The sequence below is a fragment of the Mesocricetus auratus genome, unplaced genomic scaffold (assembly GCF_017639785.1).
Source record: "Mesocricetus auratus isolate SY011 unplaced genomic scaffold, BCM_Maur_2.0 Super-Scaffold_100018, whole genome shotgun sequence".
NCBI lineage: Eukaryota > Metazoa > Chordata > Mammalia > Rodentia > Cricetidae > Mesocricetus > Mesocricetus auratus.
Window position 1 is genome coordinate 1,570,377 of NW_024429199.1, and position 27,573 is coordinate 1,597,949.

The following is a 27,573-nucleotide window of genomic DNA, read 5'->3' on the forward strand; positions in this document are numbered from 1 at the left end:
AGCAACAAATACCATTTTATGGCTGGGGGGTGACCACAGCATGAGGAGCTGTGTTAAGGGTCCCAGTATTAGGAAGGCTGAGAACCACTGAGCTAGAGGAAACACTTGCTAAACATTCAAGACTTGGGCAGACACGGACTTTCTGAAAAGGACTCCAACAGCGCAGGAAACAATTCTATTAACCGGCAAGTAGGAGTGAATGGGATTACAAACTGTAGAATATGTGAACTGAGTGTCTGCATGTATGTTTGTGCACCACATGTGTGCCTGGAGTCTCTGGAGACTGAAGACAGCATCTGATGCCCGGGAACTGAGTTACATGTGCTTGTGAGCTGCCCATGGGGAGGGGAATGAAAAGGCAGAGCTGTGTGCAGCAATGAAGACTGGAACGAACTGCACTCTCTGCAGATGTATTCTTCCTCTGTAACAAAATTCTGGACCAAAAGCAGCAGGTTCACTTTACCTCTTGTCTGTTTCTAGAACACACCAATCGTCTCGTCATCCTCCATTTCCGGTTATGTCTGGTTCATTGACTGACTGTCCATCAACTTGGAATCTGATCTGTTCACTAGGAGGTACGTGCCTCTCAATCACCAGAGCCACAGAAACCTCTGCCCCATCATCTTCAAGTCAGTACAACGACAGCTCGCAGCCTTGACTCTTTCCACCAGTCTCCCTGGAGGAAGCTTCACAAGAGATATACCTGGTCCACACAAGGAGCAACAGGAAGCAGCAGCTCTGGGCACATGTCACATGTTCCCTCCTCTCACCCAGCATAGGAACTCCAATAGTTTAACACCAGAGAGCCAAATCAACCCAATCGTAAAAGGTCAATAAACTGAAAAGACAGTTCTCAAAGAAAGAAATATGAATGACCAATGAAAAGTGTTCAACACCCTTAGCCATCAGGAGACTGCAAATTGAAAATGCTTTGAGGGCCTGGGAGATGGCTCAGCAGGTAAAGACGCCTGCCCCCACCCTGACAACCTGCCTTCAATCGCCAGGACCACATGGTGAAAGAGAACAGACTCCTGTGAGTTGTCTTCTGAAACCCACATGACACTCCTGCAACAAAAGCCACACACACACATTAAATACATAAATAAATGCTGAGATTCTATCTCGCCCAGTCAGAAGGGCTGTCATGTGGTGACAAGGACACAGAGTAAAGAAGAACCCTTCCTTCTACCCGGACAGTAGGAGTGCAGTCCTATGTGTCTCACAACATGGAGGTTCTTCCAGGACGTGAAATCGATGCCAGCACACCAGAAGCAGTTACATACACAACCTTGTCCACTGCTGCACAATGCATAACTTCAAGTGGGCAGAACCAGCCTTGGTGGACAGTAACAGATGCGCGGATAAGAAAATGTGGTACTTTCACACAATAGAATCAGAAATGGAATTACGTTATGAGACAGAAGCTGGATTCAGAAAGACAGATACCACATTCTCTCACATGGACAATAGAAATCTAAGCATATTTATGTGTGGAGAGGAGTGAACAGGCACATGTGAAGAGGCAAAAGGGAAGATTCTTTAGAGAGAAATGGAAGGAGAAGGAGCCCAAAGAAACAAGAGGGCAGAACTGTTTCAGTCAGACAGCGACATGGGTCTTGGGGAATCGAATGGTCAGAATCCACCACTATTGGATGACCCAGGCAGGTCCATAAACCAGGGTGCTCCCTCTACTGCACTCACACTCCTGGCCAACGTGGGTTCTCTGCACATTATGCACATTTTCACCATGCCCATACCAAGTTGGAATTGAATCTGCCCCCCACTTGCCACCTCCAGTACTGAGGGGCATATGGAGGTCAGAGGTCAATCTCCTTGTTTTGCTTTCTGTTTATTTCAGACAGGGTGTCTCTGTGTAGCCCTGGCTGTTCGGGAAATTTCTTTGTAGATCAGACTAGCCTCCAACTTAGAAATCTACCTGCCTCCCAAGTGCTGGGATTAACAGTGAGCACCACCAACACCACGAGAGAGGCCACTTTTGTGCACGGTTCCTCAGGATCCATCCATGATGGAGACAGGAGTCTCTTCTCCAGGATCTAGGTCTCAGATGAAGCTGAGCTACCCATCGTGCAAGCTCTAGGGCTCTTTCATCTGCACCTCCCCAGCGCCATCACGACCAGCTTTTTACATGGGTACCACAGGCTAGCTCAGCTAGCTACACTGGGAATAAAGGTGTATGTCAATTACGCCCAGTCTCCAGCCCAAGCATTTTGGGGCTACTCATCTTTGAGTCAAGCATCTAGTCAGGGAACTTATACATGTCCATCTACTGGGTAGTTTTGAGGAAACAAAACTGATCAGAGCAATCCTAGAACAGGAGAAAAGCCAGAGTCACTTCTGTAACCCTGGTGCTGGGGAAGCAGAGACAGGCAGATCCTGGGCACCCAGCCGGGATCAAGCTCTAGGGACAAGTGAGATACCCTGTCTCCAAAAACAAAATGGAGGGGGGACAGAGGAGAGAGAAAGAAGGAAGGAAGGGGGGTGGGAAGAGAAGAAGAGAAAAGAAGGTGGTTGGCTGGGTATTGTGGTGCTTACCTGCAATCCCAGCACTTGAAGACAGAGAGAGGCAAGAGGATCTCTGTGAGTTCAAGATCAGCAGGTTCTAGGCCAGCCAGGGCTACACAGAGGGATCCTGTCTCAAATAAAAACTTCAAAGCAAAACAAGGTCCACAGGGCCTGAGGAACAAGACTGAGCCGAGAACAACCTCTGGCCTCCATGGCCACTCGAATGCCTGCGTACACTGAGACACACACACCCCAGAAGCAAAAGGGCTAGAGAGCCTAGAAGGATGAAGGGCAATCGGTCTCAGCCTTTTCGTCTGCAAACCTGGGCTTTTACCTCCTTGACTTGGTTGTACCAGAGGATGGATGGATGGATGGATGGATGGACGGACGGATGGGTGGGTGGGTGGGTGGGTGGATTAAAGGCAGCACTTGCACACACTAGGTATCAATAGCTCTGAACTAACACTCCTTCAGACACCTCTTCACAGCACAGACGCTCATCACCTTCTCAGCTGTTTTCCTAGGCACATCTTACCTGCTGATGGCAACTTCTCTATCTCAAGCATGCCAACACTGGAATTTCCTTCAAAGCATTCAAACATCTAAATATACCAAAATTAGAGTGTGGATTTAACAAGTTTAATGTATTTTTTAAGTAACCCATACCAAAATGCGTAAGATTATAACCATAGCAGCTCTTGCGCATTAACTAGACTACTTGCTCTGGGTAGGAGACAAGTTTTGTGCCTTTGTTTCTGAATAAAAGCTAAATAATATAGATCTGGGTTTCTAATTACCCAATATAAGAAGACAGGACTCCTTTTCAACTGTCACCACCTTTATCACATTCTCTTAAGACCTATGTTAAACTAAACAGAACCTTCTACCACCACTATGAGTGACTTCACTTGATAGAGACCCCAGAAAAGCCAATTGCAGGGCTGGAGAGATGGCAGTGGTTAAGAGCAGTTGCTACTTATAGGACCCACATGGCAGTTCACAACCACCTGTGACTCAGTTCTAGAGGAGCCAGTGCTCTCTTCTGACCTCTGTGGGCACCACCGGGCATACACATGGTAGACACACAGGAGGACATTCACACACAAAAGTCAATTGCAACTGACCTCAAATGAGTTAGGAAACATTTCAGCTGGGCATGGAGGCACACTCCCTTAATCCCCAACCTCAGTAGGCAGAGGAAGGAGGACCTCTGTGATCTCAAGACCAGTCTGGTCTACGAAGCTAGTTCTAGGACAGTCAGGTCTACACAGAGAAACCCTGTCTCAAAAAAAGAAAGAAAGAAAGAAAGAAAGAAAGAAAGAAAGAAAGAAAGAAAGAAAGAAAGAAAGAGCAAAAAAAAAAACCTTGATTTTCTAACATACTATTTTGGCCAGGCATGGTGGTGCAGGCCTGTAAAATGACACTTCAGAAATGGAGGCAGAAGGATCAGGAATTAAAAGTCATCTTCAGCCACACCGTGAGTTGGAGGCCAGCATGATAAGCCATGTAAAACCCTGTCTCAGATATCACAATAAATACTATGCAGACCTTTTAATACTTTGCAAGTCTTAAATACTGATTTCCAAATTTAGTATTAGAAGACTGACACCCTTCCCTCCCCAAAAAACCAACCTGCCTAGATGCGGTGGAGCATGCCTTGGGAGGCAGAGGCAGGCAGATCTCTGAGTTTGAGACCAACCTGGTCTACAGATAAGTTCCAGGACAGTCAGGTCTACCCAGAGAAAAACAAACACTCACCCTTAAAAGGAAAGGAAGAACCTTTAGAATGGTGAATGCTATCAAGCTGCTACTTGAGACAGGATCACACTATGAAGCCCTGATTGACCTGGAAATCCTTATGTAGACTAGGCAGGCCCCTGCCTCTTACATGTTCCCTTGTTAAAACCAATACCAACCAATGTTGGCATTAAGCTTTAAGCTTGAATTCAAGATTCTAAAGCTATATGGTTAGGTATTAAACAGCATGGCTCCTTTTTATATCACACTTGCCTCAATGAAGGTACACTTCCATAGTTGCTTTGATAGGAAATCAATTTTAGTAAATCAACTTACAGCAAGTTAACACAAATAAGGTAGCTGCCTTCAACTTTTCCTTTAGAAGATATTTATATTTAGAAAGAGCCAGACTTTGGGTGATTATTGGATAAGTGTCATAATATCCAATCCTGGGAGGTGGGTGTGACTGCCAAGGACCCATTTCATGGAAAGGAAGTATAACTAACTTTTTTGTATGTAAATTATCCCGCCAGGAAATGGTACTTACTTTTTTGAACTCAAGGCTAGCTCAAACCTTAAAGAAGAACCTCATACCTATTCCTGCATGATACAATTGCCTCCAAGTACAATAGTAGATCTTAAATAACTGAAAAACCCAAAGTACTAACAAAAACTTCATAAGCAGTGGCTGAATTTCCTTTTCAGCCCTCTCTTTAATATGACAAATAATCCAGACTTCGAGCTTTCCCAGACCTTTAATCATTTACAGAGTTCTCTGCCATACCTACCCATTAGAACAATTTTAAAAAACATTAACACTGTGCCAATTATTTTCAAAGCTGAGAGATACTAATCAAGTGATCCTAATAGTCTTAAACACTATTCTCAAACGAGAAAAGATAAATGGAGATTGGGAAACTTGTATTCTAAAGTGCCACCATCTAGATAAAATTACCCTGTGAATTGGAGCAATTTCAATCAGACCCTGTAAAATTGAACATTTTTCTCAAGACTAGAATTAGATAGTAACTATAAGATAGTTTAAGGGTCTGAACTCTGAAAAATAAAAGGGCTTTCTACATGGCAAATTCAATTTCAAAGGCAGGCAGTAGAAACTATGAAGAACATCAACAGTTTAGAATAGTAATAAATAAAATTACAAAATGATAAATGTATTCATCTCATGGCCATTCTAACTTTTTTTTGTATCCTGGAACTTACTATGTAGATCAGACTGGCCTCAAACTCAGAGACCTGCCTGCCTCTGCCTCCTGAGTGCTGGGGTTAAAGGCGTGGGCCATCGGCTCCTTCTACCTTAAAATAAGATCATAATTACTCTGGAAAATCACATGCTACTTAAATAAAGCCTTAAATGTCTTACTACTTGGTGTCCTGAGTTTTCAGTCAATACATTACATACTAAGAGAAACTCCAACAGCATTTTCTAAGCATCAAAACTCAAGTATGTTTTATTATTGGGTGCCAGTATTTCCAAAAGTCACTAACAAACAACCAAGTGGCTTATAATAAAAATAAGCCAGAGTAGGTATAATTCATTTAATTATCTAACTCACTAATCACTCTTAAAATGACTGTTTTCTATGTACATGGCCAGGCCATTAACAATTATATCCAAATGTCACATCCACTATTTAGTAATAAGGTCTCGTGTATTTTTGGAAAGGGAATTATCACACTAGGATCCATTTAACAATGCACTCAGCAAGATAAGCACTAAGTTATTAAGTGGAGGAAGTGTAGGCGGTTCACTCAACTGTGTGACAGGAAACGCTAGCTATGGAAGTTTGGAAACAGGAATACCAAGTTTCATGCTAGCACAAGGAAAAAACATGCTGGTGAATAGAGGCAAAAGAGGAAGTTCTTTTTAGTGACAGGCCATATACTAAAGACAAAAATCATCCCTTAAGCTTAAAAAAAAAAGCATCACCTTTAAAAAGTTGTTAATAAAAAAAATTTTCTGTGTCTGTGGGTGCCACCTGTGTGAAGGTCGTCAAGGAGACCAGAAGAGGGGCAGGGAGTTACAAGTGGAATAATTCATCTATGTGGACGTTGAGGACCAAACTCAAGTCCACTGCAAGAGTAGAAGTGTTCTTAACCACTGAGACATCTCTCTAGCCCCTACATTATTCCCTTTTTTTTGGGGGGGGGGCTTTTCAAGACAGGGTTTCTCTGTATTGGTTTGGAGGCTGTCCCGGAACTTGCTATAGACCAGGCTGGCCTCGAATCACAGAGATCCGCCTGCCTCTGCCTCCCGAATGCTGGGATTAAAGGCATGTGCCACCAACTCGACACGCAGCTTCCTAATTCCCTTTTTAAAAAAAGGTTTGTACAAGAGTGAATTCCCAGCAGGGTGTGGTGACCCAAGTCACTTGTGATGCTGAGACAGGCAGATCTCTGTTGAGTTCTAGGATAGCTAGAGCTATTACACACAGAAATCCTGTTTCAAAATACCAAAAAAAAAAAAAAAAGGTTTTCATCAGGTGTACTAGAGCCTGAATTTTGCAGTTTGCAGAGAATAAGATACTAATTTGGCTCTACATCTACAGGGTTTAAAGAGTAGCTTAAAGTCCAAGCTATTAAATTTAATCTTATAAATTTGTTTATTTAGCCAGGCGGTGGTGGTACAAACCTTTATTAATCCCAGCACCCGGGAGGTAGAAGCAGGTGGATCTCTGTGACTTAGAGACCAGTCTGGTCTACAAGAGCAAGTTCCAGCCGGGCGTTGGTGTCGCACGCACGCCTTTAATCCCGGCACTTGGGAGGCAGAGGCAGGTGGATCTCTGTGAGTTCGAGGCCAGCCTGGTCTACAGAGCTAGTTCCAGGACAGCCTCCAAAGCCACAGAGAAACCCTGTCTCGAAAAACCAAAAAAAAAAAAAAAAAAAAAAAAAAGAGCTAGTTCCAGGACAACCTCCAGAGCCACAGAGCTCTGTCTTGAAAATCCACCCCCCCAAAAAGGAAAATTGGTTGATTCGCCAGAGATAGTGACACTGGACTTTAATTTCAGCAGTTGGGGCCAGCCTGGTCTACCTAGTAAGCTCAAGGCCAGCCAGGTCTACATATAAGCCTGTCTCAAAAGTTTGATGATTAACTTTTTTCCTGGTCATTAATTACACAAGAATCATTCTTTAGCTGGGCAGTAGTGGCACACCGCCTTTAATCCCAGTACTCAAGAAGCAGAGGCTGGTGGATCTCTGTGAGTTCAAGGCCAGCCTGGTCTACAAAGTTACACAAGAGAAACCCTGTCTATAACCCCTCCCCCCAAAAAGGAATCATTTTTTAAAAGTGTGTAAGTTTCACAACCTAGATATATGTAACACTACTGAGTCACAAAATTTAGAATTGACTAGGATGGCAAATTTTGTTTACCACACAAAAAGTGCCAACGTTAGCGAGGAATTTCTACACCTAAATGCTATTGGTTATCTTTTATAATTCTTCTAAAGCCAAAATTATGTTTTGTTTTGTTTTTATGGGGGTTTCCAAGACAGGGTTTCTCTGTGGCTTTGGAGGCTGTCCTGGAACTAGTTCTTGTAGACCAGGCTGGTCTCAAAGTCACAGAGATCTCCCTGCCTGCGTCTGCCTCCAGAGTGCTGGGATTAAAGGTATGTGCCACCACTGCCCGGCTAATGTTTTTGTTAATAATTTGGTGTTTAGGGACGAATTACTACAAAAATTAAAAAAAAAAAATCCAAAGCCGGGCGTTGGTGGCGTACGCCTTTAATCCCAGCACTCGGGAGGCAGAGGCAGGCGGATCTCTGTGAGTTCGAGGCCAGCCTGGTCTACAGAGCTAGTTCCAGGACAGCCTCCAAAACAATACTGAGAAACCCTGTCTCCAAAAACCAAAAAACAAACAAACAAAAAAATCCAAATGCGGGGCGGGCGGTGGTGGCGTGCGCCTTTAGTCCCAGCACTCAGGAGGCAGAGGCAGGCGGATCTCCGCGAGTTCCAGGACAGACTCCAAAGCAATACAGAGAAACCCTGTCTCGAAGAAAAAAAAACCAAAAATTTCCAAATGTGGACAAAAACTTTAATCCTGAACTGCAGAAAAAAAAATACTACAAAGTAGTACTTTGATTTAGCATCTTTCAAACCATATAAATTGCTTATTGCTAAGACCCACTAGCTATGAAACTCTTAAGTGTATGTTTCTACTTCAGCTGATTCCTTCATTCAGTCGAAGTGAAAATCTAGAAATTAAGAGAGCAGTTGTTGATGAGGTTGCTGAGGTAGGTGACATTCCCCACACCTAGGCCTTCAACAGGCCGACAGCCAAGAACGCTTAAGGTCAACCATTTCCCCATCACTGCTAGCGCTTGGTTCAGCCCTAGCAAAAAATGTGTCACGCTTTCGTGAACTCCCGTCAAGTTCTGCTCAGAGAAGCGTACGACCCAGGTTAGTCTTGCACCCTGAGAAAGGCCTGGAAGGAGCAGCTAAGCTAAGCTTGGCTTGGCCACGTCTTGTTAAGTGTTCAGGAAAAAAAAAAAAAGAGAGAGGGAGGGTTTCAACTTTGCACAACCCCCTTTTCCTCAGTCACACCTAGCTTCCTTTTCGGAGAAGAGTGTTCTGGAAAGATCTACCTCTTCAACTCAAATGCCATGCCCAGATCAGCTGCTTAAGAGGCAAACAGAGCTCACCCCACACCCTCATCTTCCAGCACCTTCTACAGAGCCGATGGGCTGCTCCCCACACACGGAGGGAGACCCTGGCTCCCCCTGCGCCGGCAGACGAGCTGCCCAGGGCGTCTGCAGGGGAGTCTGGCCTGGGCGGCCGCTGACACCCGAGGCCCCGCGCCCGGCCGGGTGGGGACGAGCGGCCGCGACGCGAGGGTCTGGGAGAGGGGCGGGCGCCTCACCTTGACCCTGATCTCGTAGGTGGTGAAGCGGCCCCGTCCGACCCCCACGGTCTGCGGGTTGCTCACATCGATCTCGAGGAAGTTGCTGGGAGGCCCGTAGGCGTCATTCAGGTTCTGCGGCTTGGTGATCAGCCGCCGGGTGTCCGCTACGGTCTCCGCCATTTCGCTGTCGCCGCGGCAGCCGCGGACTCTCTCCACCGCCTCCGCCTTCTGCCAACGCCGCCGCCGCCGCCGCCGCCCGCCGCGGGGACTCCGGGCTCGCGCGCAGCGGACGGAGGCGAACGAGCACGTAGGGAGGGCGGGCGAGCGGGAGGGCGTTCGCTCCTTACGAAGCTCCGCCCCAGGCTGCTCGGGCTTCCGCCCTTAGCCCGGGGAGAAACAGCTGACTGGCCTGAACACCGCGCCCCGGTACACAGACCCCGCGGCGGCCCCGGAGGGACACTGCGGGGTGGGACTGAGACGCAGCGGTGTCACGGGACAGTGTGCGCCGAAGATCTGACCGGACTACAATGACCACAATGCACCGGGTGAGCGCGGCGCCGAATGACGCGCAGGCGCAGTAGGGAGAAGCGTTGGGGCGAGTTCCGGTATTTCTGAATCAGCCTCCGCCGGGAGGGGCCCCCGGAAACGATTTTAGCTGTCTTGGCGCATTGGAGGCAGTAGTTGGAACTGCAGGAAGAAGACAAAACTGCCTATACAGCCAGTCCAGTGCCTCACTGGGACCCCTGGAAATTCACTTCTAGAAACCTTTAGTAAACGTCTCAAACGAATCAGTGCACAACTGGAATCCTAATATTTGGGAGTTGGAGACTAGAGAATCAGGAGTTCGAGGTCAGCCTGAGCTATATGAACCCCTGTCTCAAAAGACCGGAGCCGGTGATGTAGTTCACTTGGTAGGTTGATTGCCTAGGATTCTTAACGTCCTGGGTTCAGTCCCCAGGAAGGACGTGAATCCTGACGCTATGTAATGCCGGCGCTCAAGACAGCAGAGGCCTGAGCCTCAGAAGTTCTACATCCTGTTCTACACTGAGAGATTCGAGACAGGAAATAAGGGGAGTGGAATTTTTAAAACCTGGTAAGCTCAAACTAAGGTCAAACTGTGTCTAAAAAGAAGTCTGCCCCCTATAACAATAGCAGACAAGCGGAAAGCCACCCGAGGAATCCTGTCTGGATAAGCTGCCCACTTGTTTCCCACGAATCCTAGCAAGCTGGTTTTGTTTTTAAATGGTAAATGTGCCTGTATTATGCTTGGGATTCAACTTGGATAAGCCCTTAAACAAAATGGGGAGGAAAAAAAAGGTAGTGAGGAGGAAGACAGGAAACTAGGGGAGTGCTAAGAACTCAGACACAGGAACCACTCATTGTGTTGTCACCCATGACGCCAGAGCAACTTCTCACACATTCCCTAGAGATCCTTCAGGCCAGCCTACAAAACATTGTAGCAAGATCATATAGCTAGCAAGTTCCAGAGTTAGCAGTTTATTTTCAGAGTACAGGAGATCTGAAAAGGATAGAGTTGGAGACATGGCTGAATTATTAAAAGTGTTTTCTGTACAAGATGAGGACCTGAGTTTGCAGCAAACTAGGTTTGTCATACCACCACTGCCTACAACCCGTGTGTGTGTGTGTGTGTGTGTGTGTGTGTGTGTGTGTGTGTGTGTGCGCGCGCTCGCGTGCGCGTGCGCTCATGCTAGAGAGATAGGAGAATCACTGGGATTTTTTGGCTCTCAGCCTGGGTGATGAGGTTGCTAACAGTGAATTCCAGGTTCATGAGAGACCATACCTCACAGAAATAACCAAGGGTGATAGAAGACATTGATGGTAGCTTCCACACAACATGTCAGTGTACATCACACACATATACACCATACAGAGAATAAACTGGAATTAGAGAATACAGTGGATGGATGAATAACAGTAATTTTTTTTTGTCTAGACAATGTCTAGTTATAATGGAGATGGAAATAACTTTAAAGGACACAAACAAGAAAGAAGAAAGAAAATATTAAACCCTCCTCACAAGAGTGACCAACATTGTCAAATTCAAGACTCAGAGGAAAAGTCAGAAGTAGCTGGACTTCAAGGCCAGCCTGGGGTATACATCAAATTTCTGAGTTTACTTAAGACCTTTGCCCCAAAACATGAGTTCAAGATACTCTCTCAGCCTAGACACACGGGGAAGGGCCTAGGCCCTGCTCCAAATGAAACAACAGACTTTGAAAATCCCCCATGGAAGGCCTCACCCTCCCTGGGGAGCAAAAAGGGGATGGGATAGGAGGCTGATGGGGGATAGGGGAGGAGGGGAGGGAGAGGGAACTGGGATTGACATGTAAAAGAAGTTAGTTTCTAATTTAAATTTTAAAACATGAAAAAGAAAAAAGGAGCTGGATGTTTTGCACACTTTTAATTCCAGGACTGCAAAGGCAGAAGCAAGTAGATCTCTATGTGCTCAAGGCCAGCCTGATCTATATAGCAAGTTCCAGGCCAGCCAGAGCTACACAGTGAGACCTGTTTCAAAGAGAAATGTCTATGCATGTCCTGCAGCCTCTTAAGAAAGGAGATTCAAGACGGGCGTTGGTGGCGCACGCCTTTAATCCCAGCACTTGGGAGGCAGAGGCAGGTGGATCTCTGTGAGTTCGAGGCCAGCCTGGTCTACAGAGTGAGTTCCAGGACAGCCTCCAAAAGCCACAGAGAAACCCTGTCTCGAAAAACCAAAAAAAAAAAAAAGAAAGGAGATTCAAGCCAGGTGGAGGTGGCACATGCCTTTAATCCCAGCACTCGGGAGGCAGAGGCAGGTGGATCTCTGTGAGTTCAAGACCAAGCCTGGTCTACCGAGTGACTTCCAGGACAGGCTCCAAAACAATACAGAGAAACCCTGTCTTGAAAAACCAAAAAATAAAGAAAAGAAAGGAAATTCAAGTGTACAATAAACATAAAGAGTGTGCCCAAGTATTTTAATCAAATGCTGCTGGAAAAGACCTGCACTAGCACACCCAATTTATAACTTTCATCTTCAATGTCAGTTAAGGATCTGTTTTATCAATTGTTTTCTTTTTTTGACTAGAATGTCACTTCCTCAAACCCAGAAATCTCCAAGGGAAACAATGAAAGCATGTAACTAGAGTCAGGATCTGAATCATGGCACACCTAAGACTGAACAGAAGATAAGTGCATTTGTAATACAGAGAGACCCTGCATAATCTCACTTTCTTTCTAAAGTTGACATTTGATTACTTTTTAAATTAAAAAAGTTAAAATTTATTTATCTTGGGGGCTGGAGAGATGGCTCAGAGGTTAAGAGCACTGACTGCTCTTCCACAGGTCTTGAGTTCAATTCCCAGCAACCACATGGTCGCTGATAACCATCTACAATTCAATCTGGTGTATATGTAATAAATAAATAAATATTTAAAAAGTTATTTATCTTATGTAAGTATGTATGTACACCATGTATGTGCCTAGTGTCAGAAGGGGTCAGAAGAGGGCATTGGATCTCCTTGAACTGGAGTTGTGGTTCTGGGAATTGAACCCTTGTCCTCTGAAAGATCAAGTGCTCTTAACTGATGAGCCGTCTCTCCAGTTCTTGACATTTGATTTAGCAACACAAGGAAGTACATATTTGTCTGTAGCTTCACAAACAGTACAATTTCTAAAATCTTTTTTTTTTTTTTTTTTGGTTTTTTGAGGCAGGGTTTCTCTGTGTTGTTTTGGAGGCTGTCCTGGAACTAGCTCTTGTAGACCAGGCTGGCCTCGAACTCACAGAGATCTGCCTGCCTCTGCCTCCAGAGTGCTGGGATTAAAGGCGTGCGCCACCAACGTCCGGCTCTAAAATCTTTCCTAGTCTGAATGGTATCTTAATTTGAATTTTCTGAATTGTGAATGCCTGTGAACCTCTTTTTACAATTTTATAAACATTCATACTTCCTTTTTCTATTTGTGATCTATTCAAGTTATTTGTTTTTTGAGACAGGTGTGTAGCCCTGGCTGTCCTGGAACTCACTCTGTAGATCAGGCTTACCTCAAACTCAGAGATCCTCCAGTCTCTGGCTCCCAAGGGCTGAAATTAAAGGTGTATGTAAGCACCCAATCCTACTAAATTTTTTGCCTATTTTTTAAAAAGATTTTTATTCTTTCTTTGTTTTTAATGTTATGTGCCTCTCTGTGTGTACACCATGTGTGTTGTGGTGTCCCTGGAGCTGGAGTTAGAGGCCATTGTGAGCCACCATGTGAGTGCTTGAAACTGAACCAGGGTCCTCTGCAAGAACAGCTAGTGTTCTTAACCATTGAGCATGTCGAGAGCCCCTGATGGTGTCCTTCCCTCAAAGGGCACATCTTTGATGATATAAATCACAACTACTGCCTCAGTTTAGCCTTTAATCATGCTAATGATGAATTTTGCACCTGCCTTGTTTATTTTATGTTATCATTATTACACTATTTATTTATTGAGACAGAATTTCACTTTATAGCCCTTGTTGGCCTGGAACCCAAAGATTCAGCTGCCTCTGTACTCAGAATGCTGGGATTAAAGGTGTGGACCACTGCCCTGAAGTCTTTTCTTATATATCTTCTGGATTATAAAAATATGGCAAGAAGGACAGCCAAAAAAAAAAAAAAAGGCAATTACTGTTGCAGTAGGAGTGTCAGTGTGAGGTGAAACTAAAATATAGCAGAGACGCATGGGAATTTACAGTCAGGGAACCAGGGTAAGGGTGTCAGTGCATGGAAAGTCACTGAGAGGAGACATCATGATGTGGAGTCTCTTGCTAAGCATTCTTGCTGTCATCAAGCCAGGATTTAGACATTGTAGGGGATGGTGAAACTGACCCGGTTATCGAGAAGGCTGAGGGTCTTTACACTGACTTAGCAATGGCTTCTTCAAGAACAGGCATGGAAGGCCAAGATGAGGACTAGCAGAGAAGAGCTCAAGGATGTGAGGGTGGTCTTGTCATGACATCTGTCACTCCGTTGGTCACCCAGGCTGGCTGGGCTGATCTGGCTGGCTAGGTAGGGTCCCCTTCCTCCCTCATTGCTAGCATCCCTTCTGAAGCTGCATTCTGGGTGGAAGAGAATGACTTTCTCTGCCGGAGGAGGACCTTCCTTCTGCCAACAGTATACGATGAGCTGTGTCCCCCACCAGAATCAACAGAATTCGATTAGCTGTGTTCCCTCCAGCTGTGTTCCCTCCAGCTAGTACATCCAGATCAGCTCTTAGGAGAGCTCAGCAGGGCCTCTCTACAGGGCTCACTGCAAGGGGCTCCCAGTATTGTTGGAAAGGATGCCCCAAAGAACCCGGAATTTCAAGGAGCAAGCTTGGAATTTTCTCTGACCTGCCCCTCCAGTCTCCTAATCCTTCCCAAAGCACAGGGAGATAAAGGATCCTGACCTTCCTTTCCAGGAGGAACACGATTCTTAGGAAATCCCATTTAAGAAAGATTAACCACCAGAGAGAGAAAAGGTTAAAGGTCCTTTTCTTGTAAGAATGGCTCCAGAGATCACCTGATTGGTTTTATCTACTTAAAACAACCTTCTGGGGGTGGAGGTGGGGAGAAGCACATGCCAACGATCCCAGTCCTCAGGAGGTTGCAGCTGGAGCATCACGAGTTTGAAGCCAGCCTAGACCGTACAAAAAGTCTCCTTCTCAAAGGAAAAAGAGAGAGGAGAGAGAGAGACAGAGACAGAGACAGAGAGACAGAGAGACAGAGAGAGCAAGGGCAGATATATTTGGTTAATTGTTGAGGTGTGAGGAAGAGTCCCGTTCTAGCATCAATGGCATCTTGTAATCTGACGGAATAGAAATGCCCTTGTCACCAGAGCTACAAAGTGAGCCCCTATCTCGAAAAATAAACGACAACAAAAAAATAACGTAGGACTTTTGGATCCTTTTGGTCATTTTGTAAACAATTATGTGTCAAGCAGACTGTGCAAGAGTGGAATGGGTGTGAGCAGCATGAGGAGTGGAGATGGCATGCAGCCTGGCCATCAGGACAGAACAGTGATGATGCCTGAGTCCCCAGCACCTGGTGGTACAAGCTCTTGGCTGGAGCTCCTGGGCCGTCTTGGCTACTAGAGAGTTGGAGGCCATCCTGGGCTACCTGAAAACATGTAGCAATAAAACAGCAAAAGCCCTGTCAAGACTGATAAGAGCCACATAGCACAGTCTTGGGGAGGGGGTTCAGAAGTAAATAGTGAAGCAGAAAATGAAATTGATATGGATTTTTTTTTCCTAAGAACTGAAACTATAGTCTTGTACATGCTTGAGCAAATTCCCTTTGTAGACCTGGCTGGCCTTGAACTCACACAGATCCACCTGCCTCTGCCTCCCGAGTGCTGGGATTAAAGGAGTATGCCACCAGCGCCCAGAAAAAAATTACAGGAAGCTGGCTTGGTGGCTCAGACTTAGAATCCAGTGTTCAGTGTCAGCATGGTTATTTAAGAACATGTCTCAAAAAACCAAACCAGAATAACTGGTGACTCAGCAAATCAAAGTGTGGCCTCTAATCCTCATGATCTGAGTTCAACACCTAGGGTCTACATGGTGGAAAGAGAGAACAGACTCCTGCAAGCCGTCCTCTGATCAGCCAGGCAGTGGTGGCGCACAACTTTAATCCCAGCCCTTGGGAGGGCAGAGGCTGGCGAATCTCTGTGAGTTCGAGGCCAGCCTGGTCTACAAGAGCAAATTCCAGGGCAGCCTTCAATACAATACAGAGAAACCCTGTCTTGAAATACAAACAAACAAAAGAAACAAATACCTCTGATCTGCAAGCCCCTTGCCCAAGGACATACAGTTCCTGAAATGCTGGAGGCTGTTGTTTATGGGAGATAATGAACAACATGTTTTTCATTCCCCTAAATAAGTCTGTTTCACCCACCTACACCAGATGTGCTAGAAGAAATGTGGGAGGGAGGTTCACAGGCTGGAGGTATGGCAGGATGTATGCTTGTCCCTGATTGGACCTGATGGGAAACACAATGAATTATGGGTGGCTCCTCCTCCTCCTCCTTCTTCTTCTCCCCCCTCCTCCTCCTCCCCCCCCCTCCTCCTCCTCTTCTTCTTCTTCTTTTCTTCTTCTTCTTTTCTTCTCTTCTTTTCTTCTTCTTCTTCTTCTCCCCCCCTCCTCCTCCCCCTCCTCCTCCTCTTCTTCTTTTCTTCTTCTTTTCTTCTCTTCTTCTTCTTCTTCTTCTTCTTCTTCTTCTTCTTCTTCTTCTTCTTCTTCTCCCCCCTCCTCCTCCCCCTCCTCCTCCTCTTCCTCCCCCTCCTCCTCCTCCTCTTCTTCTTCTTCTTCTCTTCTTCTTCTTCTTCTTCTTCTTCTTTTCTTCTTCTTCTTCTTCTTCTTCTTCTTCTTCTTCTTCTTCTTCTTCTTCTTCTTCTTCTTCTTCTTCTTCTTCTTCTTCTTCTTCTTCTTCTTCTTCTCCTTCTCCTCCTCCTCCTCCCCCTCCTCCCCCCTCCTCCTTTTTTTTTTCTTGTTTTTTCCAGACTGGGTTGCTCTGTATTGGTTTGGAGGTTGTCCCAGGACTTGCTCTTGTAGACCAGGCTGGCCTCGAACTCACAGAGATCTGCCTGCCTCTGCTGGGATTAAAGGTGTGCCCTACCACCGCCGGGAGAGTTTTCCTTCTTAAGCCACTGCAAACTGTGATTCTGGGTCATTTCCTTAGAACCTGGGTATGGACCTGGTCAGAGCCCATCCACCTTGACCAGTATTTAATTAAGGTTTGCTTCAAATTTGGATGATGTAGTGATCTTATTCTTGAATGCTGGGATTAACACAACCAAACCAACTAAGCAACAACAGCAACAAAAATGTAAATGCATTAAGACACACACACACACACACACACACACACAAAAGCTAAAAATAACAATGGAGTCAGTAATGCTAAAGTACCAAGCAGCCAAATCCAAATTAACCTGCTTGTCTAATCCTCTGAGGAACTACGAAAAATGTCAGGTATGGTTATGCCAGCCCTGGGAGGCTGGGATAATCAAACTGCGAGTTCAAGGTCAGCCTGGACTGCACTCTGACCTGAGACGCCTGACTTTTTCTTTTAAAGCTGAGTTGGAGTTTTCGTAAAGAGGTGTGTTCTAAGCACTAGAGTTAGGAGAATAAAGATGCTCAATTTGAAAGATATGCCTGGGAATGTTGATAAGAATCACCTCACCAAAAATCCTCTTAGAAAAAAAATAAACAAGAAATAAAAACAGTCCAAAGTAAAGAGAAACCAGGTGGTGGTGGTATACACTTTTAATCCCAGTACTGGGGAGGCAGAAGCAGGCAGATCTCTGAGTTCAAGGTCAGGCTGATCTACAGAGTGAGTTCCAGCACAGCCAAGGCTACACAGAGAAACCTTGTCTTGAAAAGAACAAAACAAAAGTAAAAGAAGAAAACATGCTAGTTCCAATTAAGGTATGCCTAGCTTGTTACAGGTAGCTGGGATTTGAACTCCTGTTCTTGTGCTTGTGAAAGACCTCGGCATCAAAGTGCCGGGCACTGAACCGAACCCTCTGCCCAAGAACCGGGGCCAGACCACTGGCTGCAAATGCAAGAGGTGATTTATTGAGTACACAGGCGCCTGCGGATGCTACTGCAACTCAGGTGCAGAGCATCCCGGGCTTGCAGGGAGCACAATATTTATAGAGTTTTAATGGTTACATAAGTAACAGGCATTTCATTGGCTCATCTTGGGGGCAGGGGTAGTTCCCACGGACTAAGTTTCCTGGTATTACTTTATGAAAGACCCTGGCATGCTTCAGCAATTATTATCCGGGTCCCATGACTACTATGGTGATCATAGACACAACTGGGGGCAAGGGTAGTTGCCAAGGACTAGGTGTCCTGGTATTGCCACATAAAAGACCCTGGTATGCTTCAGCAATTATTATCCGGGTTCCATGACTGCTCTGGTGACCACAGATCCTGTTTGACATCCTGCCAGCTGGGCGAGGCACCTGGTCTGGGTTTCTTTCATTAGGCAACAGCCTGGCCTTGCTTTTCTTTTCCGAGGGGGTCCTGGGTAGGGGTCTTTCACTTGCACAGTAAGAACTTATATCTCCTGAGACATCTCTTCGGCCCCAATAATGACATTCTCTATACTATAGTTCTTTAATAAAATAAGCTGTCCCAGGTAACCAGCAGTCACCTTCTTGCTCTGTCCCCACCCTGCTTTGCAAGGAAGGAAAGTAATTTTGAAATAACCAATCTATTTTTTTTGTCCATTTTCTTGCCTTTTTCTTTTTTCTTTCTTTTTCTTTTTCTTTTTTATGAGACAGGGTTTCTCTGTATTGTTTTGGAGACTGTCGGTCCAGCCTGGCCTCGAACTCACAGAGATCCGCCTGCCTCTGCCTCCTGAGTGCTGGGATTAAAGGCGTGCGCCACTACCGCCCGGCGCCTTTTTCTATGTATAAACCTGAACTTCTTTTCAGCTCACTGGAGCCTTTACTTTGTTCTATGGAATGAAGTACTGTCAATTCTATAGCAGAAAAGAAAGTCAAGTGTTATGGCTAAAGAAGCTTCATTTTATGCTAGGTGCCCAACTGGCACCTGTGAGGGTTCAGGCATTATTTTATGCTAGTGCCCATCTGGTACCTGTGAGGGTTCAGGCATTATTTTATGCTAGGTGCCCATCTGGTACCTGTGAGGGTTCAGGTATTTTATGCTAGTGCCCATCTGGTACCTGTGAGGGTTCAGGTATTATTTTATGCTAGTGCCCATCTGGTACCTGTGAGGACTCAGGTATTGTTTTATGCTAGTGCCCATCTGGTACCTGTGAGGACTCAGGTATTGTTTTATGCTAGGTGCCCATCTGGTACCTGTGAGGACTCAGGCATTATTTTATGCTAGTGCCCATCTGGTACCTGTGAGGGTTCAGGCATTATGCTGGCCTGCCCCCTGTCACCTGGCAGAATGCACTCAGGCAGTACCCTGGTCAGCCCAGAGGTCCCTGGCTGCTGCTTCACTAGGTAGTCTGCACGCAGGTGCAAAGGACCCTTCAAAAGAAAAACTCCATCCACTTCCCTCCTCTTTCCTCGCTGGTTCCCTGGGGAAGACGGGACTTTTCCTGTCTCCCTCTTCTCTTCTGTCCTCTATCTCTGTGTCTCTTTACCTCTTTTCTCTTTCCTCCCCCTCTCCCTTCCCTTTCTTTTTTTTTCCTTTTTTTTTTTTCTTTTTTAGTTTTACAAGACAGGGTTTCCCCGTGGCTTTGGAGGCTGTCCTGGAGCTCACTACGGAGACCAGGCTGGCCTAGAACCCGCGGAAATCTGCCTGCCTCTGCCTCCCGAGAGCTGGGATTAAAGGCGTGCGCCACCACCGCCCGGCTCCCTTCCCTTTCTAATAAAACTTCTCACTTAAGCTCGTCTACCTGGCATGTCTGTCCCTTGCCTGCCATGGAACCTGCCAAAGTCCACCACGAGTCATATTCCTAACAGTACACACTAGCCTTTGGCTCTGACTCCAGCTCCTGGAAGACAAATTCCTAGTAACCCTGACTCAGGGACCCCCACCCAAAGGTATGCAGCCATGAGTATCTACTTGTTATGACTAACTGCCTCTGCTTCTGCAACTTGTTTACACAGATACCCAAAGATTGTTTTGAGTTGCCTTAATCACTTAAGTCGGCAGAACAGAACATTTTTCTTTTCCTGACTCAATACATATGGAAGGTCTTCCTGTGGTTTTCCCCTCTAAAAGTCCTTCCCCATAACCCTCCTTCACTGCAATCTCGAATTTGGCTCAGAGATTGTTGGTCCTGCCAGTAGTTTATCAATAGGTCTTTTAATTTTAATTGGGTTGAGTCTAAGGCCCTTTCCCAGATGTCATAAACTCTATAACACAGACCTTTATGGACATAGAGACGGCACAGAAGATGAAGATGTTTATGGTGCCAGCCTGACCACCTGCATTTGATCCCCTGACTCTTGTAAAAATGAAAAGTCGGCCTCTGACCTCCATGCATGTGTACACATACTTCCCTCCATACATACAGCATACACAATGACAACAATAATAATAAATATTCCTAGTAGTCTAGTGGTTAGGATTCAATGTGCTTATCACCTCAGCCTGGGTTCAATTCATGGTTAAAAAAAGAAGAAAAGAAAAAAGAAAAACAAAATAATAATAAAATAAAGTTTAAGAAGTCTTTAAACTGGGCTGGGCTTGTAGTTTGTTGGCAGAGTGCGTGCCTAGCATGTACAAGGCTCTGGGCTTGCTTTACAAAAGCAAGCAAACAAAAAGTTTAGACTGCTGTCCAGTTTTAGCCACAGGGAAATATACTCCTAGGCATGCCAGGTATGACCCACAGTTGCATTTACAAAGCAAGTTGTTATGAAGCATGTCTTCACATGTCTTTATCTAGAACCTGTGTGCTGGGTTTGGTGGGCGCTTACCAAAGGCCGAAGCATGTCCACTCTGCTCTCCACTGCCCCCAGTCCATCATTACTTCAGCAGGAGCGGGAACATGTCACTGTGATACCGACCACTCAGGGGCCAGGGAAATGACTCAGTGGGTAGAAAAGCTTGTCACCAAGCTTTTTTTTTTTTTTTTTTTTTTTATGAGACAGGGTTTCTCTGTATTGTTTTGGAGGCTGTCGGTCCAGCTTGGCCTCGAACTCACAGAGATCCACCTGCCTCTGCCTCCCGAGTGCTGGGATTAAAGGCGTGCGCCACCACCACCCGGCTTGCTTGTCACCAACCTTAAAGACCTTAGTTCTGTCCACAGGATGGAAAGAAGGAAAGGACTCACACACACACACACACACACACACACACACACACACACACACGCACGCACGCACGCACGCACGCACACACACACACACACACACACACACACACACGCACGCAGCTGTGGGGGGAACAACATTGCAATTAAAAATGAAAAGAACAATGACCACTCAGTGAGCCGCACATCGGCACAGGCACCTATATGTGATTTCTGTTTGTTGCACCACTGACTAAGTTCATTTAAAATCATTCTCATCTAACTTTTTTTTTTGAGTCAGGGTTTCTTTGTGTAACCCTGGCAGTCCTTTGCTCGAGCTGTAGGCAAGGCTGGCCTCAAACTCACAGAGATCCATCTGCCTCTGCAGACCTTCCAAGTGCAAGGACTAAATGCGTGGACCACCACGGCCCGGAGAGTCCCTCATTGACATCTGTTCTCTGGTGCTGTCTGTCTATTGCTTGGCACTGGGACCTGAAGGCGTTGTTTTTCCTTCTCTCACCTGCCTTCACCCTGCTGCAGTGCTTTAGTTTGGCTAATGTTACAATGCTCAGGGCTCTGCCCTGTCTTGATCCCTCTATTAGCTCCAGCTCATTGTGCATAAGCCCAGTATGATTTACATGTTACGATTCTAGTATTTGGGGCTTTTGTTTTATAAAGTTTTCATGAAATTTTATATGGTCGAAGGGATGGGCATGCTATCTCTGGCCGTGCCTCCCCCCCCCCCAACTCCTCTCCTTCCCTTTCTTTCAACAGAGTCTCTCTCTATACAGCTCAAGATGGTCTGGAACTTGCCACAGAGCCTAGGCTGGGCTCCAATTTGTGAGACTTTTGTCTCAGCCTCTGAAGTGCTGGGATTACAGGCATGCAAGACCATGCCAGGGTGAGTCCATTCATTCACATATAGAATGGGAGTAGCCTGGTCATGGTGGTGTGTACCTTTAATTCGGCACTCAGGAGGCAGAGGCAGGCAGATCTCTATGAATCTGAGGCCAGCCTGATCTACAAAAATGAGTATCAGGATAGCCAGGGCTACACAGAGAAACCCTATCTCGAAAATGGGGGGTATTAGCCGGGCAATGGTAGCGCACGCCTTTAATCCCAGCAATTGGGAGGCAGAGGCAGGAGGATCTCTGTGAGTTCAGGACCAGCCTGGTCTACAGAGTAAGTTCCAGGACAGCCTCCAAAACAATACAGAGAAACCCTGTCTCGAAAAGAAAAACAAAAACAAAAACCAAAAAAAAAAAAAAAGAAAGAAAGAAAATGGGGTACTAAGCAGGGCATGGTGCCTCAAGCCTGTAATCCCAGCATTTAGGAGGCTGTGGTAGAGGGGCTGCTGTGAGATTAAGGTCAGCCTGCATTACAGGTGTAAGTTTGAGGCCCTCCATGGTTTCATAACAAAACCCTGATGCATAAATAAATAGCTGGGCCTGAACATAGTCAGTCAGTAAAGTGCTTGCTTCTTACGCGTGAGGACTCAGTTTAATCCTCAGCACCCACATAAAAGCCACACGATAGAGCACACCTGTCACCCCTAACGAGAGGTTCCAAAGGTTCCAGTCTGGCGAAATGTGAACTCAGGCTCAGTGGGAAACTCTGTCTCAAAAAATGAAGGCAGAGGCTGGGCAATGGTGGTTCATGCTTTGAATCCCAGCACTTGAGGAGAGGCAGAGGCCGGCATATCTCTGGTCTACAGAGGGAGTTCCAGGACAGCCAGGACCATACAGAGAAACCCTGTCTTGGAAAGAAAAAAAAAAGAAAGTTGTCTTTCAGCTTCCGTGCGCATGCATGTGCACACGCACCTGCACACACACAGCTAAATTTAATAAAAGGAAAGGGGCTGTAGAGACGGCTCCGCAGATAAGAGTGCTTACTGCTCTTGCAGAGGACCTGGGCTTGGTTCCCACATGGCAGCCCACAGCTGTCAGTTAACTTCCGTTCCAGGGTGTGTGACCCACTCTTCTGGCCATTTTGGGCATCAGGCATGTACATGATGCTTATACATACATGCAGGCAAAGCACTCATACACACATTAAAAAAAAGAAGATGGCACCCAGTGTTGACTCTGGTCCCCACATGCAGATGCACACACATGAGCACATACAAAATTAAAAAAATAAATAAATAAATAGGGATGTTAACAGTACTACTTCACAGAATGCCAAAAGAGTTGCTATGTTTTGAGCATTTGACACTGTTAGGACAGTGTCAGAGTCATGAACCCTCTATAGAAGTAAAAAAAGGAAATGGGCTTATGCACAAAGAATATGGTTTTGAAGGTGGTAAGTTGCCTGGCCTGCCATGATTGGCAGTGACCATGGTGGAGTTCATTGGGGTCCTAAGAGGAACCATAGTAGGAAACAGTGCTACCTTCTTTTGACCATAACAAACTGGAGCTTACATCTGATGTAACGCTGGAGTACCTTGATTTATTACAGTGATTTGAAGTTCGAAACAGAAGTTTCAGAAGCATATCAACTGGGTACAGTGCCAGCTACCGAGACCCTAAACAAAGAAGTGTCCTTAAAGGTTTATATCACCACAGCTTGCATTTAAGAAAGTCAAAATTTTCTAAATGTGGTTAGTTTCAAAGTAATTTTTTGATAAACCAACTTGAATACTGCATTGTGGGTAACAAGGTTAAATAAAGGTTCTAATAAGACAAACAGTGACAATTTAAATAAATCAGATGTTTTTGTGGAAGATTACTCTGTGATTTTCTCCAATTATTCATGACATTTCACCCATTCATATTGTGATCTGCTTTAATAGTGGAAGGAAAAAAAAACTCTTGTCTCCTTGTTTATTCTTTGTTCTCAAGGAGATAAGCTGTTTATAAAGACACGTTATTTGTTATTTAAATCACTTTTACTGAAGTTGTTTATTTCCTTGTTTCAGTTTCTAAAAATATTGCAACAATTGTAATGCTTCTTAGAGATGTCTATTCAATTCAGAGTGATTTGTACTGAAATCTTTGCTAAATGGGCACAGGTGCTGGTCTGTAGAACATAGTAGAGTGAGTCAAAACCAGCATGCTGAGGACGGGGAGAGAGACCGACCGTGTCAACTTTTCCAATCAGCCTTCCAAAGTCTTACATATTTGAAAAGGTCTAATGCTATACATGCCACTTTATAAGTACTTAATAATAGTAATACTAATAATGATAATAATAAACCAGGTCTAATGCTAAAACCATAAGCAGAAAAATTGTATAATTTAAATCCAGAAATCTATTTCTTAGAAAATGCCCTTTAATCACTTTGCAGACTTTCAAGATCATAATTATTATATAAAAGTAATTACATTAAAAGATAATTTACCTGGTAGTAAAGTATCAAATTAAAGCTGAAAAGCACTACTTATAAACAGAATTAAATATGTATTTTTAAAAATTGTTGAACAGCAAACATGAAATTATATCTCTCCTACTTCCTTTCTCCTTGTTGTGCACAAAATTACCACCAAAATTAATCTTGGCTTGGCACTAAGAGGCCACATAAGCAGATGTCATAGAGCCGCATTACATGTTTTATACAAACTATAAAGCTAAACTATGGCTCTTCTTAGGTAAGAAACAGGATTGATGTGTGAAATCAAGCCAAGTGGATTTGATGTTAGAAGGGGCTTTTGATTATTTCCAAGAACGAACAGTTCCAAATCCAGCTGGGTTGATTTGTCTAAAAAGAAAGTGAAGCCCACTCTCGTAATTTCCAGTCTGCACCCCTGCTGAGAGAGCTGGGTACAGCAGACTTGGGTCTGTGGGTGCACATCTCTCCCTTTGAAGCTGATGAGAATTGCTTGTGCTAAGCGAGAGGCATGCTGGGAAAATTGGGCCCTTACGTTGGTGTGTGTCCACATCAGCAGTCTCATGACACTTTCCTGATCTGGGCCCTCAATTTTCCCCTCGGTCTTGGTTTTGGCAGGAGATACTCAGCTTTGGATCAAACATTCAGTGAATAACATAGTGTCCGTGATATTCAGGATTAAAAGTTATTCAGGGTTTTTCATCCTAAACTCTCACTTGAGAACTTCTTCATTAGCCGTGAAGTTGGATAAACAAAACTTCCCTGACTTAAATCTTATCTAAATCATCTCAGATGTCCATTTGAAAAGCAAAACAAAGTCAAACCCATGTGATTCCTTTGAAGTCTAGGCCAACTCCCTGCTAATTCTGAGTTTAGTCACCTAGAGCAAGGAGTACGATGGGTTCATGAGGTTTTATGATGACTTATGAAGACTGGCTGCATTGCAGGCCAGCTTCAGTTCCTTTGCATAAGTGGGCTATATAGAAAAACAGTTCTTTTATTGCTTGGACACATCCGTTAGATACAAAAATCAGTAAAACTATAATGGCTACATTATCAGGGAGCAGTTATCACAGTCCTACATTGTATGGTTGTTTTTGTTTTGTTTTTTGTTACAAGGGCTCTTTGTGGTTTCAACCAGAAATATTCAAATATTGAGATTTTGATTCTCTGTTTCGCTGTCTCTCTGTCTCTCTCTCTCTGTGTGTGTGTGTGTGTGTGTCTCTGTCTCTGTCTCTGTCTCTGTCTCTGTCTCTGTCTCTCTCTCAAATTGAGATAGGGTTTTTCTGTGTAGTCTTGGCTGTCCTGTAACTCTCTCTGTACTCCAGGCCGTCCTTGACAGATATCTGCCTGCCTCTACCTCCTGAGTTCTGGGATTAAAAACATGTATCACACTGCCATAGGTTTTGAATCTTGTTCTCCAGCTGTTGGTAAGCTTTTGGGATCTGTGGGGCCTGGGGAAATAGGACCTGGCTGTTGGAAGTACATCTCAGAGGAGGCCTTCGAAGGCTGTTGCCTGGCTCTAACTTAGGCTCTGCACTAAGCTTTTTTTCTTGGTCTACTGTCATGTGAACAGTAAGACCATGCTATCTAGCCACCATTGAGAGAGTCTGTCACCTTGTTTTCTCTGCTCTGATAAATGGAAACTTCCAAAACCATGACCTAATATGAGCCTTCCCTCTTTTAAGTTATCCTGTCTGGTATCTTTTCACAGCAGTACAAAAGTAACGAATACAATCTTGCTATATAGCCCTGGCTGCCGTGGACCCTGATCCTCCTGCCTTAGCCTGCAATTATAAATGTGTGCCACCACCCCTGAACACCACCATAGGGCTGGTGAGTGGCTCTGTGATTACTTGAGTTCAGTCTCCAGAACACATTTGATGGGAGGAGAGCACCTACTCCAGCAAGATGTCTTCAGGCAACGGCACCCATGCATTAACGGCACCCATGCAGCTGCTGGAGCGTGTGGGCCATGTGGGTGTTCATGAACACACTCTCACACAACCACACACAGATAGATAAATGTTTCAGACAAAGTAACTGCGGCTGGAGAGAAGGCTCAGCACTTAAGAGTACCCGCTGCTCTTCTAAAAGACAGGGTTCAGTTTCCAGCACCCACATGGCAGCTCGCAACTATCTATAACTCCAGTTCCTGGGGATCCAACACTGTCACACAGATATACATGTAGGCAAAGCACCAATGCATGTAAAATTAAAAACAAATATTTTTTTTTGAGTGAGGGTTTCTCTGTGTAGCTTTGGAGCTAGTCCTGGAACTGGATCTGTAGAGCTACAGGGCAAGTTCCAAGACTGGTTCTGAACTCACAGAAACCCACCTGCCTGAGATTAAAGCCACCCCCTGGCAAAAACAAATATATTTTTAAAAAATTAAAAAGACCCTCAACCTAAAATACCACTGTCAGTGTCGTTTCAGCCTGTTTATACGCTTACATTTTCATACTGTCGACTCAAAGCAGCCCAGAAGCAACATCTACTTCTGGTTACGCTCCCATCTCAAGGCTTTCCCCATCTCTGCCCCTTATCTGGGGCAAATATCGGCACACCAAGAATACATATATTTTATGTCGTCTGTCCCAAATTTTCAGTATTAAAAGCATTCCGACAGCTTATTTTAGATTCATTTATCTTATTTTATGTGTATGAGTGTTTTGTCTGCATGCACTGAGAGAACCAAGCAAACCCCATGACAGGCTCCTAATACCACAGTTAAAAACTAGGCCTCAGTTTCAGCTTCCTGAAACTATACAAGCAGTTTCTAAGGAAGCCATAAATAACCAACAATTAACCAACAATACCCCTGATAGTAGCTACATGGTGAGACCCTATCAAAAAACAAAGAAAAGAAAATGGGAAAGATATAAATTGTGATTCATTCTTTCATCCTTTAGTCCATAGGGAAGCCCAGCTAATTTAGATGGTTGGAAGCATATTATATGCCTAGAGTGATCTGGAGAGTACAGAGACACTACATCAGCTCTGGCAGACCCAATGACAGTGGATGGATTTAAGGTATTTTAGGACAATAGAGCCAATCAAGTTTGAGAAAGGATTAGGTGTGAGGGTTGAGAATCAGAAATTAATTCAAAGTGGCTCCTAGCTTCCAAGTTTGTAGCTGGAATGCATGTGATGAAGCCTGCATGTAATTCCACTCCATGGGAGGCAGGATTACTAGTAGTTCAAGGCTACTTTAGGCTACATAACACGGGGCCAGCTAAGGCTCCATGGTGAGTGGAATTATAGGAGGTTGCAGAGTGGATAGACAGGTTCAGGGCTGGTGAGATCATGGCTGGTGGAATGCATAGCTGAAAATTCCTTTTCCCTGTTGTCACAGCTCCTTCTTAGCGTTGGTCATGGCGAGTCCTTACACTATAAACCCATGGGAAGTCCCGCTGC

At 45.0% G+C, this 27,573-nt stretch overlaps 1 protein-coding gene and 1 long non-coding RNA gene across 2 annotated transcripts in view; one reads left to right on the plus strand and one right to left on the minus strand.

Annotated features, from left to right (window-relative positions):
• Snx3 (sorting nexin 3) overlaps positions 1-9,570 on the minus strand; it is a 29,938-nt gene extending 20,368 nt beyond the window's left edge. The window contains exon 1 of the mRNA XM_005073218.4: positions 9,135-9,570. Within this exon, the coding sequence (XP_005073275.1) occupies positions 9,135-9,296 (162 nt within the window). The 5' untranslated portion in view covers positions 9,297-9,570. The remainder of the gene's footprint in view (positions 1-9,134) is intronic.
• A 145-nt stretch (positions 9,571-9,715) lies between these two features.
• Positions 9,716-11,125, plus strand: LOC121144477. Its single transcript, XR_005881842.1, has 2 exons — positions 9,716-10,209; positions 11,071-11,125. It is a non-coding gene; the product is annotated as an uncharacterized LOC121144477 (long non-coding RNA).
• Positions 11,126-27,573: the final 16,448 nt, after the last annotated feature.